At 42.0% G+C, this 12,888-nt stretch overlaps 1 protein-coding gene across 3 annotated transcripts in view; it reads left to right on the forward strand.

The window, feature by feature from the left end:
- PTPRG (protein tyrosine phosphatase receptor type G) overlaps window positions 1–12,888 on the forward strand; it is a 771,055-nt gene that overhangs the window by 611,639 nt on the left and 146,528 nt on the right. For all 3 annotated transcript variants that reach the window (XM_055414236.2, XM_055414235.2, XM_055414238.2), the window contains exon 7: window positions 9,100–9,257. In XM_055414236.2, coding sequence (XP_055270211.2) covers window positions 9,100–9,257 — 158 coding nt within the window. The remainder of the gene's footprint in view (window positions 1–9,099; window positions 9,258–12,888) is intronic.

The following is a 12,888-nucleotide window of genomic DNA, read 5'->3' on the forward strand; positions in this document are numbered from 1 at the left end:
TCTAAAAACCTGACTTCTCAAGTGTGATCAGCATTATTAAATATGCAGAATTGGCTCAGAATCTATAGTATAATGGGCATCCCAATGATTTGCATTCACATTGGTTTTGAGCAGCACTATCATAAATCTTCTCCCATTTAGCATCACCTTGAGAAACCTGTATGCAGGTCAGGAAGCAAGAGTTAGAACTGGACATGGAACAACAGGCTGGTTCCAAATAGGAAAAGGAGTACGTCAAGGTTGTATATTGTCACCCTGCTTATTTAACTTATATGCAGAGTACATCATGAGGAACACTGGGCTGGAAGAAGCATAAGCTGGAATCAAGATTGCCGGGAGAAATATCAAGAACCTCAGATATGCAGATGACACCACCCTTATGGCAGAAAGTGAAGAGGAACTCAAAAGCCTCTTGATGAAAGTGAAAGAGGAGAGTGAAAAGGTTGGCTTGAAGCTCAACATTCAGAAAACAAAGATCATGGCATCTGGCCCCATCACTTCATGGGAAATAGATGGGGAAACAGTGGAAACAGTGTCAGATTTTATTTTTTTGGGCTCCAAAATCACTGCAGATGCTGATTGAAGCCAGGAAATTAAAAGACGCTTACTCCTTAGAAGGAAAGTTATGACCAACCTAGATAGCATATTAAAAAGCAGAGACATTACTTTGCCAACCAAGGTCCGTCTAGTCAAGGCAATGGTTTTTCCTGTGGTCATGTATGGATGTGAGAGTTGGACTGTGAAGAAAGCTGATCGCTGAAGAATTGATGCTTTTGAACTGTGGTGCTGGAGAAGACTCTTGAGAGTCCCTTGGACTGCAAGGAGATCTACCCAGTCCATTCTAAAGGAGATCAGTCCTGGGTGTTCATTGGAATGACTGATGCTAAAGCTGAAACTGCAATACTTGGGCCACCTCATGCGACGAGTTGACTCACTGGAAAAGAGTCTGATGCTAGGAAGAATTGGGGGTGGGAGGAGAAGGGGACGACAGAGAATGAGATGGCTGGATGGCATCACCGATTCGATGGACATGAGTTTGAGTGAACTCCGGGAGTTGGTAATGGACAGGGATGCCTGGTGTGCTGTGATTCATGGGGTCTCAAAGAGTCGGACAGGGCTGAGTGACTGAACTGAACTGAACTGAATCCCCAGTTTTTGCCCAATGTCATTCTCTCTCTGCCTTTCCCTGTATGAAGCAGAAGGCCAGTCCTACCCCAGTGATTTTAAGCTTTTAGGGAGAAATTAATAGCTTTTCCTTATAAAATGTTTTGGAAAACACTGAAGAAACCAGTCCTTGGGCTAAATACTGAAGTTTGGGCTTTCTGTTCTTAGTTTATTTTATATACATCCCTAAAATTGGTTGAGTTCTTGTTTTGAGGGTTTTCTTCCCTTTGACACCACCACATTCTGTCCATACTCTTTACAGAGCAATTCTCTGTTCCTTGGGCTGTGTGCATATGTTTTCAGAATAATTCCGCAGGTCTTGATTAGTGCATGGGTCTCCTCTCTGTGTTGATTGATCATCGTATTTTATAAAGGCTTTCTTTTTTCCTATATAACCAAAGCATTGAAAATATTAGGTTATTAACACACTGAAAAACGCAATCAATCAGATGATTATCATCTAATGTTTTAATGATCACATTTTTAATCCAATTATGCATGTTTGAATCCTTCAAATTTTCTTTAATTAAAGATTGCCTCCTGGCACTGCTATCAGAAATAAGAAATTGAACAGAATTGAGCCAGATATAATTTAATGTTGAAAGGAAACTGCAAGGATAACTGGGCCTCTCTGCATTTAATGGTTGACCATGACTTTAAAGCCCTCATAACAAAATTTTCTAATTGATAAGAAAAATTTAATCATCTCCGGATGTACTCCGTTTGCATTCAAATAAGGTATTTCTTTTTCTAAATAAACCTCCCCTAACTGATTATTCATATTGTCATTCAAAATGCTTAAAAATGAAAGACAGAGTTTGGTGAAATGTAGACTACTTAATACAGTGTGTATTTAATAAAAAAGTCATACATTATTCATTTTTGCAATTTGAATAACTTTGAATTTAGCATCCCTGTTCCTCATCTTTTTCTTTGATGAACAATTAATTATTAAAATATAATATTGTCTGCATACAGCACTGGGATCCTTGAAAGTGGAATATGAGATTCATTCCTTTTCAATTCTTTTATCTAGTAATGCACAGTACCTGCTTATTATGGTATAATGGAATGAATGGTGGGATAAGCAGAGTGTTTCAAATATTTTTCTCAACTAGTTAAGTGTCTGGGACAGCAATGTTTCAAATTCAAATTACTAATTAGGATAAAAGTTGGAGGCAGAGTGTCCTGATCTGGATGGCTTTAGAGTCAAACTTCTCTTTTATGGTAGGATTCATTTTAACAAGTACTTATCTGGCTTATTCTGTGCTTTCCTAAGCCCTTAACTAATGTTGATTCATACTCTCCTGATAAGATAAGGCTTCAGATGAGTCACTGTTATAATCCCATTTTACAGATGAGAAAACAGTTGTAGAAAGATTAAAGTCACTTGTCTTAGGTCAGGCCTTCAGGTAGACCAATTAGGTTTCACTTCCAGAGGCTGGCTCTAGCAGTCCCTCCATTTATAAGATGTACATTTATTAAGATTTTCTTAGGAAGTGTAAAGTTTTAGATGAAAAGTGCATTCTCCTTTATTTCCAATGGCTATACGCAGGAACTCTCGAACTTGGGTACAGCCAGTTAAGTGCCTTGTGGCTTGTGAGGGCTTTCTGGGCAGTGCCAGAAATACTGGGTACCATTTCTAAAGTTGTTTCTGACAGTTAAGCGTTATGAGCGCCCCCATCTTGCTGGTGGAGCACTCCTATGGGACTGAGCAGAAAACAGAATTTTCAGAAATAGCAGTAGTAATTAATGTTTGAGTTGAACTTAGAAAACTCAAGGGAAAAAGAAAACAACTTGAGAGTTAATTTTGTAATGTATGCATGGCCCACCCCCACTTCTTGCTGTGGCTCTAGGATGACTTTCTAACACTACCCCCCTCCACCCTCTAATACTTGGCTTGAAATTGGGAGTGGGCACAATGTGGCCCAATGACCAAATCCGTGTCACTGTTTTGTGTGGCTCCTGAGCTACGAATGGTTCTCATATGTGAACCCTAATTAAGCAAAATCTTATTCCTGCCTTCTCCCCAGTCCTAAAGAATTCCATTCTTCCCATTAGTGGATGTGTATTTTTTAAACCATCCTCAGTTGTTATTAGCATTTTGAACATCGTTAATAAAGTCGTGGAAATGTGTTTGTTATATAGCTACCTATGTAACATCTTTGGTTTTGCCTCTTGGCCTGCAATACCTAAAATATTACTCTCTGGCACTGTCTAGGAAACATTTGCTAGTCCCTGGCTTAAAACACAAACTAATCTCGGCTGCAAGCCACTGTGCTAATAAGAACATCATGTTTATTAGTCTGATTAGTTGTCACTCCTGAGGAGTAAATAGCCCCAGTTTTTCCATTTTCCAGATAGGGAAGTCGCTCAGAGAGGTTAAGAGCCTTTCCTAAGGTCACACAGCTGTTGAATATCAGTTGATTCTGAAACTCATGCTTAGGGCTTTGGCAAAGAAAACTGTAACCTACAGTGCTCAGACTGATGGAGACTATATCAGACATGCTGTGCCTTTAAGGCACTAGTAATTCTGTTTAAAAAAAAGAAAACACATGCAGAAACATTCAACGAAGTACATGGCTAAGTATAGGCTTAGTAGTTTAGAGTAATAATAATAATAGTAATAATACAAGTAGTAAGAATTAGAGTGAGAATCGTGTCTGTCGTTCATGAGATGTTTACTCTGTTCCCAGCTTTTTCTGAACTACAGTCTCATACTGATTTATTTAATCTTCACAACAGCCTGGGGAGGGTTAGTAACTAAGATCACACAGGTCACAGGTGGCAGAGTTGGGATCTGAACCCAGTAGAGTGAGAATCTGCTCGTTTCACCAGTTTCTGTAGGAATGGAGAAATGAAGATGCTGATGAAGTTTTCAGCGTTTGGTGATATTTCCTGCTCACAGACTTAAATGGTTCTGATTCTCAGTGGTATCTTTGAAGAAAGAATCGAGTCCCAGCCTCTGTGTTCTCAAGTTTTTGACCTTGGGTTCATTATTCCTCTTTGGTCTCCTATTTTCCCAGCGGTAAAATTAAAGAATCGGACTAAATGGGTGGTTTTCAAAGTGTCCCTGGGGTTTCCGGCTCAGCTTCAACCTTGGTGTTTCACTCGCCTGGCTCCTGTGTAAGATGGGATTTGAAGACAGTGTTTTTGGGCTCCCGAAGCCAGTGACCCAGGGAGATCTAATAGTAGTGACAGTGGTGGTGACATAAGTACTGACGCCACTCCCTTTTTTGTACCCATCACTGGGTCTGCCTGCCCCACCACTCATCTTACTGCACCTTTATTTTTTTTAATTAATTTTTAGGTGCTTTGCAATGTTTATTAGTTTTTGTCATACAGCAAAGTAAATTGGCTATGTGTATGCCTATATCTCCTCTTCTTTGGATTTCCTTCCCATTTAGGTCACCACAGAGCACTGAGTTCCCTGAGCTATAGGGTAGGTTCTCTTCTATTGAATTAAACTGGAACATGTGTCTGAAGCCCTTCGGTTGATTTAGGACAAACACTGCTGTATTTGCAGCAGTGGTCCTGCCTGCAGTTCCCATCAGTCCTTGCCAAATTCAAGAGCCCGTATAGGAATGTATATGAGAGTCCCGATTCCCTTTTGAAATTCGCCCACCTCTGATTGGCGGGGCAGGTTTTTCTGACTTATCGGTCTAAATTCTTTAAAGCCACAGCCTCTTCCCAGAGTGGGTGCTATCGATGAAGGCTTTGCTACCACAGGCTTACAGGGATTGTCCTGTCACTACCTGTCTGCCTACAGCGTGCTTAACTGCAACCCTAATGTTAGGTCAGGCCCCTTGGGAAAAACTCGGAAGATTTTCCTGTCCTTCAGTCTAGAGCCCTTGATCCTCAGGCAGGTTGGTGTGCTGCGGTGTGATGCCAGGCTTACCAGCAACACTGTGGAGAAATGAAAGTGGCGGTTTTTGTTGCCAGACCCTGTGCACGCTGTATTGCATGGGGCTTGTGTTGACTATGTGCACAGCCCAGGAAGTCCAGAAGCAGCAAGCAGAGGCCAAAAGGGTTCTTCTTCCCAGCCAAGCCAGTCTCAGCCAAGCACGCTAACAGAGATTTCCCCTATCATTAGGTGGCTGGTAACCAGGTTAAATTAAAGCCTAGACTTGCCAGCGGGTAGAGGGGTGACTCTGTTATTACCGGCCTCTTATTCCACAGAAATTGCTTTTATCGTTTTGATTATAGCACCCTATGATGTATTTATTAGTTAACATTTAATTTTCTCCTTTAAAAAATGAACTGAAAACCTTTGCAGAATCAGCCAAAGTTTCTGAGCCTCTTGAATAACTGCTGGCGCTTTACTCTTCACTAGTGACCTGGAGCTTATTGATTTAACCTCTCCATGCCTTAAGTTCTACATCTGGAAAATTGGAATATTAAAAGTACATACTGTAAAGGTTTATAAAGGGAAAGGGTGTGGTCTTGGCCTAAGACAAATGAAAGCCTGAATTCCAAATTTTGCTACATGGTTGTACATGACAGCACTGTGCATTGGAGATGGTAATAGTAATCCCACGATGTCATGCTTCATTGGACTGTCTTTAAATATTAAATAAATCAGTCTTTGCAAAACTCTTAGAACAGGGCCTGGCACATACAGTAAGTACTGTTTAAATGTCTGTGGTGCGCTGTGCTAAGTCGTTTCAATCGTGTCCAACTCTGTGCAACCCTATGGACCCACCAGGCTCCTTTGTCCATGTGATTCTCCAGGCAAGAATACTGAAGTGGGTTGCCGTGCTCTCCTCCAGAGAATCTTCCCAATCCAGGAATCGAACTCTCCATCTCTTACGTCTCCTGTGTTGAAAGGCAGATTCTTTACCACTAGCACAACCTCGGAAACCAGTTTAAATGTCTGCAACATGTAAATACTCAGAAGAGTGCTTCAGTTCAGTTCAGTTGCTCAGTTGTGTCCGACTCTTTGCGACCCCATGAATCACAGCACGCCAGGCCTCCCTGTCCATCACCAACTCCCGGAGTTCATTCAAACTCACTGTCCATCGAGTCGGTGATGCCATCCAGCCATCTCATTCTCTGTCGTCCCCTTCTCCTCCCTCCCCCAATCCTTCCCAACATCAGAGTCTTTTTCCAGTGAGTCAACTCGTCGCATGAGGTGGCCAAAGTATTGGAGTTTCAGCTTTAGCATCAGTCCTTCCAATGAACACCCACGATTGATCTCCTGTAGAATAGACTGGTTGGATCTCCTTGCAGTCCAAGGGACTCTCAAGAGTCTTCTCCAACACCGCAGTTCAAAATCATCAATTCTTCGGCGATCAGCCTTCTTCACAATCCAACTCTCACATCCATACATGACCACGGGAAAAACCATAGCCTTGACTAGACGGACATTGGTTGGCAAAGTAATATCTCTGCTTTTTAATATGCTATCTAGGTTGGTCATAACTTTCCTTCCAAGGAGTAAGTGTCTTTTAATTTCATGGCTGCAATCAGCATCCACAGTGATTTTAGAGCCCAGAAAAATAGTCTGACACTGTTTCCACTGTTTCCCCATCTATTTCCCATGAAGTGATGGGACCAGATGCCATGATCTTTGTTTTCTGAATGTTGAGCTTCAAGCCAACCTTCTCACTCTCCTCTTTCACTTTCATCAAGAGGCTTTTGAGTTCCTCTTCACTCTCTGCCATAAGGGTGGTGTTATCTGCATATCTGAGGTTATTGATATTTCTCCCGGAAATCTTGATTCCAGCTTGTGCTTCTTCCAGCCCAGCGTTCCTCATGATGTACTCTGCATATAAGTTAAATAAGCAGGGTGACAATATACAGCCTTAACGTACTCCTTTTCCTATTTGGAACCAGTCTGTTGTTCCATGTCCAGTTCTAACTGTTGCTTCCTGACCTGCATTGGTATATAGTAAAAGCGAAATAAATACTAGGTTTTGTTCAACAAATCTCTACCGAAAGGAAATTTTCATTTTCATTATTGTAATATAGTAGATTTCTGTTGGTTTTTTGCCTTAACCCTCAGTTACATAGACCTCTTGAGTCTAAGGATAACACATTTGTCCAAATATCTGTACTGGTTGTTCTAAAGGAAAAGGAGGGAGGAGGTGTGAGGCTGGATATTCCTATAAGTCACAGGTGTGTCCCTGCAGTTACCTGGAGCCTTGCAATTCCCAAGAAGTGTCCAGGGGCACTTGTGGAGGAGGCCATCAAGGAGCTAAGGCAACCTGTTGGCAGGACTGTGCTTCCCAGGTGACTCAGTGGTAAAGATCCACCTGCCAGTGCAGGAGACATAGGTGATGAGGGTTTGATCCCTGTGGTGGGAAGGTCACCTAGAGAAGAAATGACAACCCAGTCCAGTATTCTTGCCTGGAAAATCCCATGGACAGAGGATCCTGGCGGGCCACAGTCAAGAGGGTCACAAAAAAAGTCAGACATGACTTAGTGACTAAACAACAGTAACCTTATTACAACCCTAAAAAGACTGAGCAAGGAATTCCAGACTAGGCATTTGAATAGCCAGGTAGAGATCACAACCTTCTCTGACTTAAGAGAGAAGCTAGATGATGTACTGTGTCTAATGGGGAGAGTTGTAATATAGTCCCCTAATCTCTTGTACTGTTCCTTCCTGCCTCAGGACCTTTGCACATGCTGTTCATGCAGCTTAAAATGCTCTTTTTTTCCTGTTCAGTATTCTCCTAGTTAACTTTAGCTTCTTTAGCTGAATCAGAATTGTGCAAGCTCTGGTGTCAAGGTGCCTGGGCTCATATCCCAGCTCCTCAACACAGGAACTGGGCTCTTCTCTCCCTTGTTTTCCTCATAGAGTTATTGTGCAATATCAGTGTTGGGTCTCAACTTAAATGGTATTTTCACTACCTAAGAGAACTCCCCTCCACTTTTGTAAAAAGAAGAAGCCTATTTTCTGGGCCATCATTTTATAAATTCAGGGCCGTGCCTTGGTTTGGTTTCACTTTGATTTGCTTAAGCCTTGGACGAAGCCATAATGATACTATTACCAACTTTGGAATTGCAGTTTATTGTTGCCTTAGTTTCCTTTTCCTACTTCATCTCATGGGTGTCCCAGAGTTTGTTCACCTGATTATTAGTTCATAAGTTTTAGATGGAAAAGGGTCTGTGATACAACAAGGGTGGGTATAACTGAATCGCTTTGCTGTACCCCTGAAACTGATACAACATTGTAAGTCAACTATATTTCAATAAATAATTTTTAAAAATTAAAACAGACATTAAAAATGGACTTAGCCCAACTCTGCTATATTTAAAATGGGTAACCAACAAGGACCTACTGTATCGCACAGGGAACTCTGCTCAATGTTTTGTGGCAGCCTGGATGGGAGGGGCATTTGGGGGAGAAAGGATACATGTGTATGTATGGCTGAGCCCCTTTGCTGTTCACCTGAAACTGTCACAGCACTGTTAATCAGCTGCACCCCAATATAAAATAAAAAGTTAAATAGACTTAGTTAAAAAAATATAAAATATCTCATTAATAATTTTAACTGTGATTAAACATTGAAATAATATTTAAAATACAGTGGATTAATTAACATTTATGAAAGCTTAAAAAAAATTGGAAAGGAATGAGGTAAACAAAACCACGTCTGTTTCTTTTCCGCAGGACTCAGTGACTCGACTGTGCTAATGTTTTGTCTGTTTCCTGGGGAAAGAGAGAGGGATTGCAGTGTTGCCCGGTGTTGTTCACCGTGGAACCTCGTTTTCATGAAATACAGCGCTGCACGAAGTCTCAGAGCACACCCTGGGAAATGCTGCTTTGTTTTCCATGGCTCTCCCACCACCAAATGCTAGTCCTTCTCAGGATGTAAACAAACACAAGACTTGGGACGTGGCACCCGTGTGCCAAGAGTTTTGACTGTGTGTCTGCCGCAGAGCAGGACTTAACCACTGTGCTTTTCTTCTCCCTCTTCTCCCAAACAGAGAAAGAGACCTTTCTGGATCCTTTCATCCTCCGGGACCTCCTGCCTGCATCCCTGGGCAGCTATTACCGGTACACAGGTTCTCTGACGACCCCACCGTGTAGTGAAATTGTGGAGTGGATAGTGTTCCGGAGGCCCGTCCCCATCTCTTACCATCAGGTAGCTATTTAGCCCCCAGAGGGCTTCCACACTTCACTTGTTTTGTGTTGACTTAACCCGATGACATTGCTAGAATACGATTTTTTGGTTTTTCTCACTGATTCTTTACATTCTTTCCAAGAAATATGTTTTTGCACCCGAGAATTGTAAAATATAAGACATGCTTGCTCAGCCACAAATGAACTTAGTTGAAGAGAGTAGCAGGCATGAAAGCGGGTATCTTGTAAGTATTCAGTCTTGAGCAGATAAAAGCCACACTCTGTGATGATGAGACCTTATGCCAGGAACTGTTGAGCTCTTGATATGCATTAAGTCATTTAGTCTTCATGAGCAGTCTTATGAAGTAGGTGCTGTTCGTACCTTCATTTTACAGAAGAGAGGCAGCAGAAGTGAAGCGATCTGCCAAGGTCACACAGCCAGCTGCGAGGCCAGGATGTCTGACCCCAAAGTCATGCTCTGAGCTACCAAACCTCCGCAGAGTTCAGAAAAGAGAAACTGGTATACATGAAGAAATGAAAGAAAAAAAATGCCACCAATGGAGCTCTTTCTGTGTGATAGGCATTTTATATGCAATCAGTTTAGTTGCAAAACAACATTGAGAGTTAGGTATATTGCACACAGGTAGTACAGATAAGGAAAACATCATAGTATGGAGAGGTTGGGTAACATGCCCAAGGATTCATGGTCAGTGAAGGTTGAAGCCAGAAAACCAAGCCTGAGTTTGTCTAATTACTAACCCGTGTTGCCAGCCCCTGCATTGAACTGTGTTTCTCTGAGTGTAACCTGTCAGATGTCATAGTATGGTGGGCTTAGGCTGAGCTCTTAACTGTGGGTAGGGATTTGGTGAAATGGGGATGAGATTGGGGGGAAATATCAGAGAAAGAGGATCCACCAGGGGGTGAGAGGTCTTGACATCACCTCACCCCACGAGGATTAATAGATGGAAAGGGGAAAGAGAGGGGAAATATGATTTTTGATGAAAAATGCAACATGTATTGCAGTAAAAGAAGAGTAGATTTCTCCTCCATAATTTCATAAAATATAACCAAGAATGATTGGTAGGATTTGTAAGACCATGCGTGGATTTGAGCTGTTGACTCAGGACTGTTTGAAAAAATGGAACATTCTTATCAGAGACATCCGTACAAATGCATCCTTCCAGTTGATCAGCGAGGGATGAAGCTAATGTAGAGGAAGGGGGAAGTTTTCAAATTACATGATAAATTAATATAATAGAAGAAGACACAGGCAAGAAGATTCGGAACCTGGCTGGCATGGGAAATAGTCCAAAGATTTTCATAACGAGGGCAGAGACTAGAGTACAGGGAATGAGAAAAATAGAATTGGATGGTGTCCTGGTCAGGGCTGTTTGGGGTGTCAGAAACAGAAACTCACTTTAAATAGCTTCAGTAGAGGGAATATTTGAAGGAAACCAGAGTAGGGATATCCAGAGATGAAGACATCGTGACCAGGACTGTTACTAACAAGTGAGGCACGAGTTTTACTCTCTGTCTTTTAGGGGCCAGCTCTTACGTCTTCTGTCACAGCTTTGTGATTCTGTCCTTTTGCAAAACTCTGGTGCCGTCTCTCTCTCCCAGTTTTTGAGTATGGTTTTCTTTGGAGGGGATTGGCGCCCAATATGGTTTGCTGTTCATTTGCTATGTTGTGTCCAACTCTTTGCAACCCCATGAAGAGCAACACACCAGGCTTCCCTGTCCTTCACAATCTTCTGGCGTTTGCTCAAACTCATGTCCATTGAGTTGGTGATGCCATCCAACCATCTTATCCTCTGTCGCCCCCTCCTCCTCCTCCCCTCAATCTTTGTCAGCATCAGGATCTTTTCCGAGTTGACTGTTCACATCAACTGCTGAAGTATTGGAGCTTCAGCTTCCACATCAACCCTTTCAGTGAACATTCAGGGTTGATTTCCTTTGGGATTGACTGGTTTGTTTTCCTGCTGTCCAAGCAACTCTGAGGAGTCTTCTGCACCACCCAGCTGCCAGCTGTTAGTGGTCTGGGTCTTGTGTCAAGTATTCAGGAAGATAGATCTGAGTAGAAGTTAGCCAACAACAAGTTGGATGGCCTTGGTCTTATGTCCATTTCTTCATAAATCAGCAGAGGTGCTGGTTGTGTCCTGAGACATCAGTGTTTGTTGCCATTCTGGGCAGGGAGGGAGGTGGGAAGGGAGCAGATTATCTAGAAGGACCTATGTGAAGGAGAGAGATCCCACTAGAAAAAGTAGTGCTGTGGGACCAGGGGAAACAGGTTAATTTGGCCTTACTACAGTTGGCAGACATTTTACTTTCAGATTTTTCTTTTTTTCCTTTTAATTCCATTGTGATGAATAAAGAAGGACTAGCAATTTGGTTGCTGAACAGGATCTGCTGGCTTTAAAAAGATAATGAAATATAAAACAAATTTTCTTCCTCATTGAGGCCAGCATTGTTTTATTAAAATGTGAGAAAACTGCCGTCCAAATATTTATATCCTCAAGGTTCGGGGCGGAGGACAGAGCTTTGAAACGGGACCCTATTTGTTGATTAACATAAATGCTTTTGTCTTCAAAGATATAAAGGCTTGAGATAATGAGGTTAGAAAATTCAAGTTTGACTTTTTTGGTTTTGTTTTTTTTTGGAGGGTGCTGTGTGAGGGGGAGGCATAGAGAGGTAATTGTTTGGCTGAGGTGAAATAGACCTTTAACACATCCTGGGTTTTATTGCAGTTTGGTGACTCTTAAACAAGAGACAGAGTTTTAGGCTTGGATGTCTTGTCAAGTATTTGTCAATGGGAAGCATTTTGACATTTGGGAACTGGGTATCATAAAAAGAGCTTTGTTAACATCTTTTTATTTTTCTACTCTGCTACTCATACTCTCAAAGAGAAATAATGGAAGAGGTGTTATTTTTTTTCCCTGCGATTTTCAGTATATGACCTCTCTGTAGGTACTATTGTTTCAAGAGAAGAGTGAAGAAATAAATTAGTCATACTGTCTCCCCAGCTTCTTGCCTCTGAGCTGTCTTTAGATAATGCTTCACTTGCATCAAGCACAGCTTCATATAGCCTTTCCTGTTTCCCAAGGGAGGAAGCAACTCATTTTCATGTGGCCACACTGGTTCCTTGCTGGTGAGCTGAGTGGAGGTCACCGCTGTGTCAGTCCTCAGACAGGAAAGTGTTAGCCATCCAAGTATTGTCGTTTCAGCCCTTCCCACCTTGAGCCTGCCAACATTCTTTCAGAAGTTAGCACAGAATGTTCATTTCAGAAAGGCAAATGGCCAATTCAGAGAAGACAAGTAGACAGAATTCCATGTCTGCTTCTGTCAGGGGGAAAAAAAAAGCATTCCTAGTCATTCATCCTTCCTTTTCTTCAAAGACTCTTCTCTTCTACAGGGTGGGGACCTGTCAGCAGTGAAAAGGAGAGCAGGTTCACCCGAAAACCACTTACTGCTGACTTGTATGATGTGGATTTCTATGATGCGGATGTCTTTCTGAGTAAATATGAGCCTCTTTTGTGAGTTTCCTTGGGCATTCAAACCAGCCCTGCAGCCCGTGAGCTCTGACTCTGGCTTCTGCGATAATCTAGATTTGAATGTGGTGTAGGTAATGGAATCACGTTGGTTGGCTTGGTTGATCA

Source organism: Moschus berezovskii, chromosome 24 (assembly GCF_049115385.1).
Source record: "Moschus berezovskii isolate FMDL1 chromosome 24, NW_MosBer_1.0, whole genome shotgun sequence".
In the NCBI taxonomy this organism is placed as follows: domain Eukaryota; kingdom Metazoa; phylum Chordata; class Mammalia; order Artiodactyla; family Moschidae; genus Moschus; species Moschus berezovskii.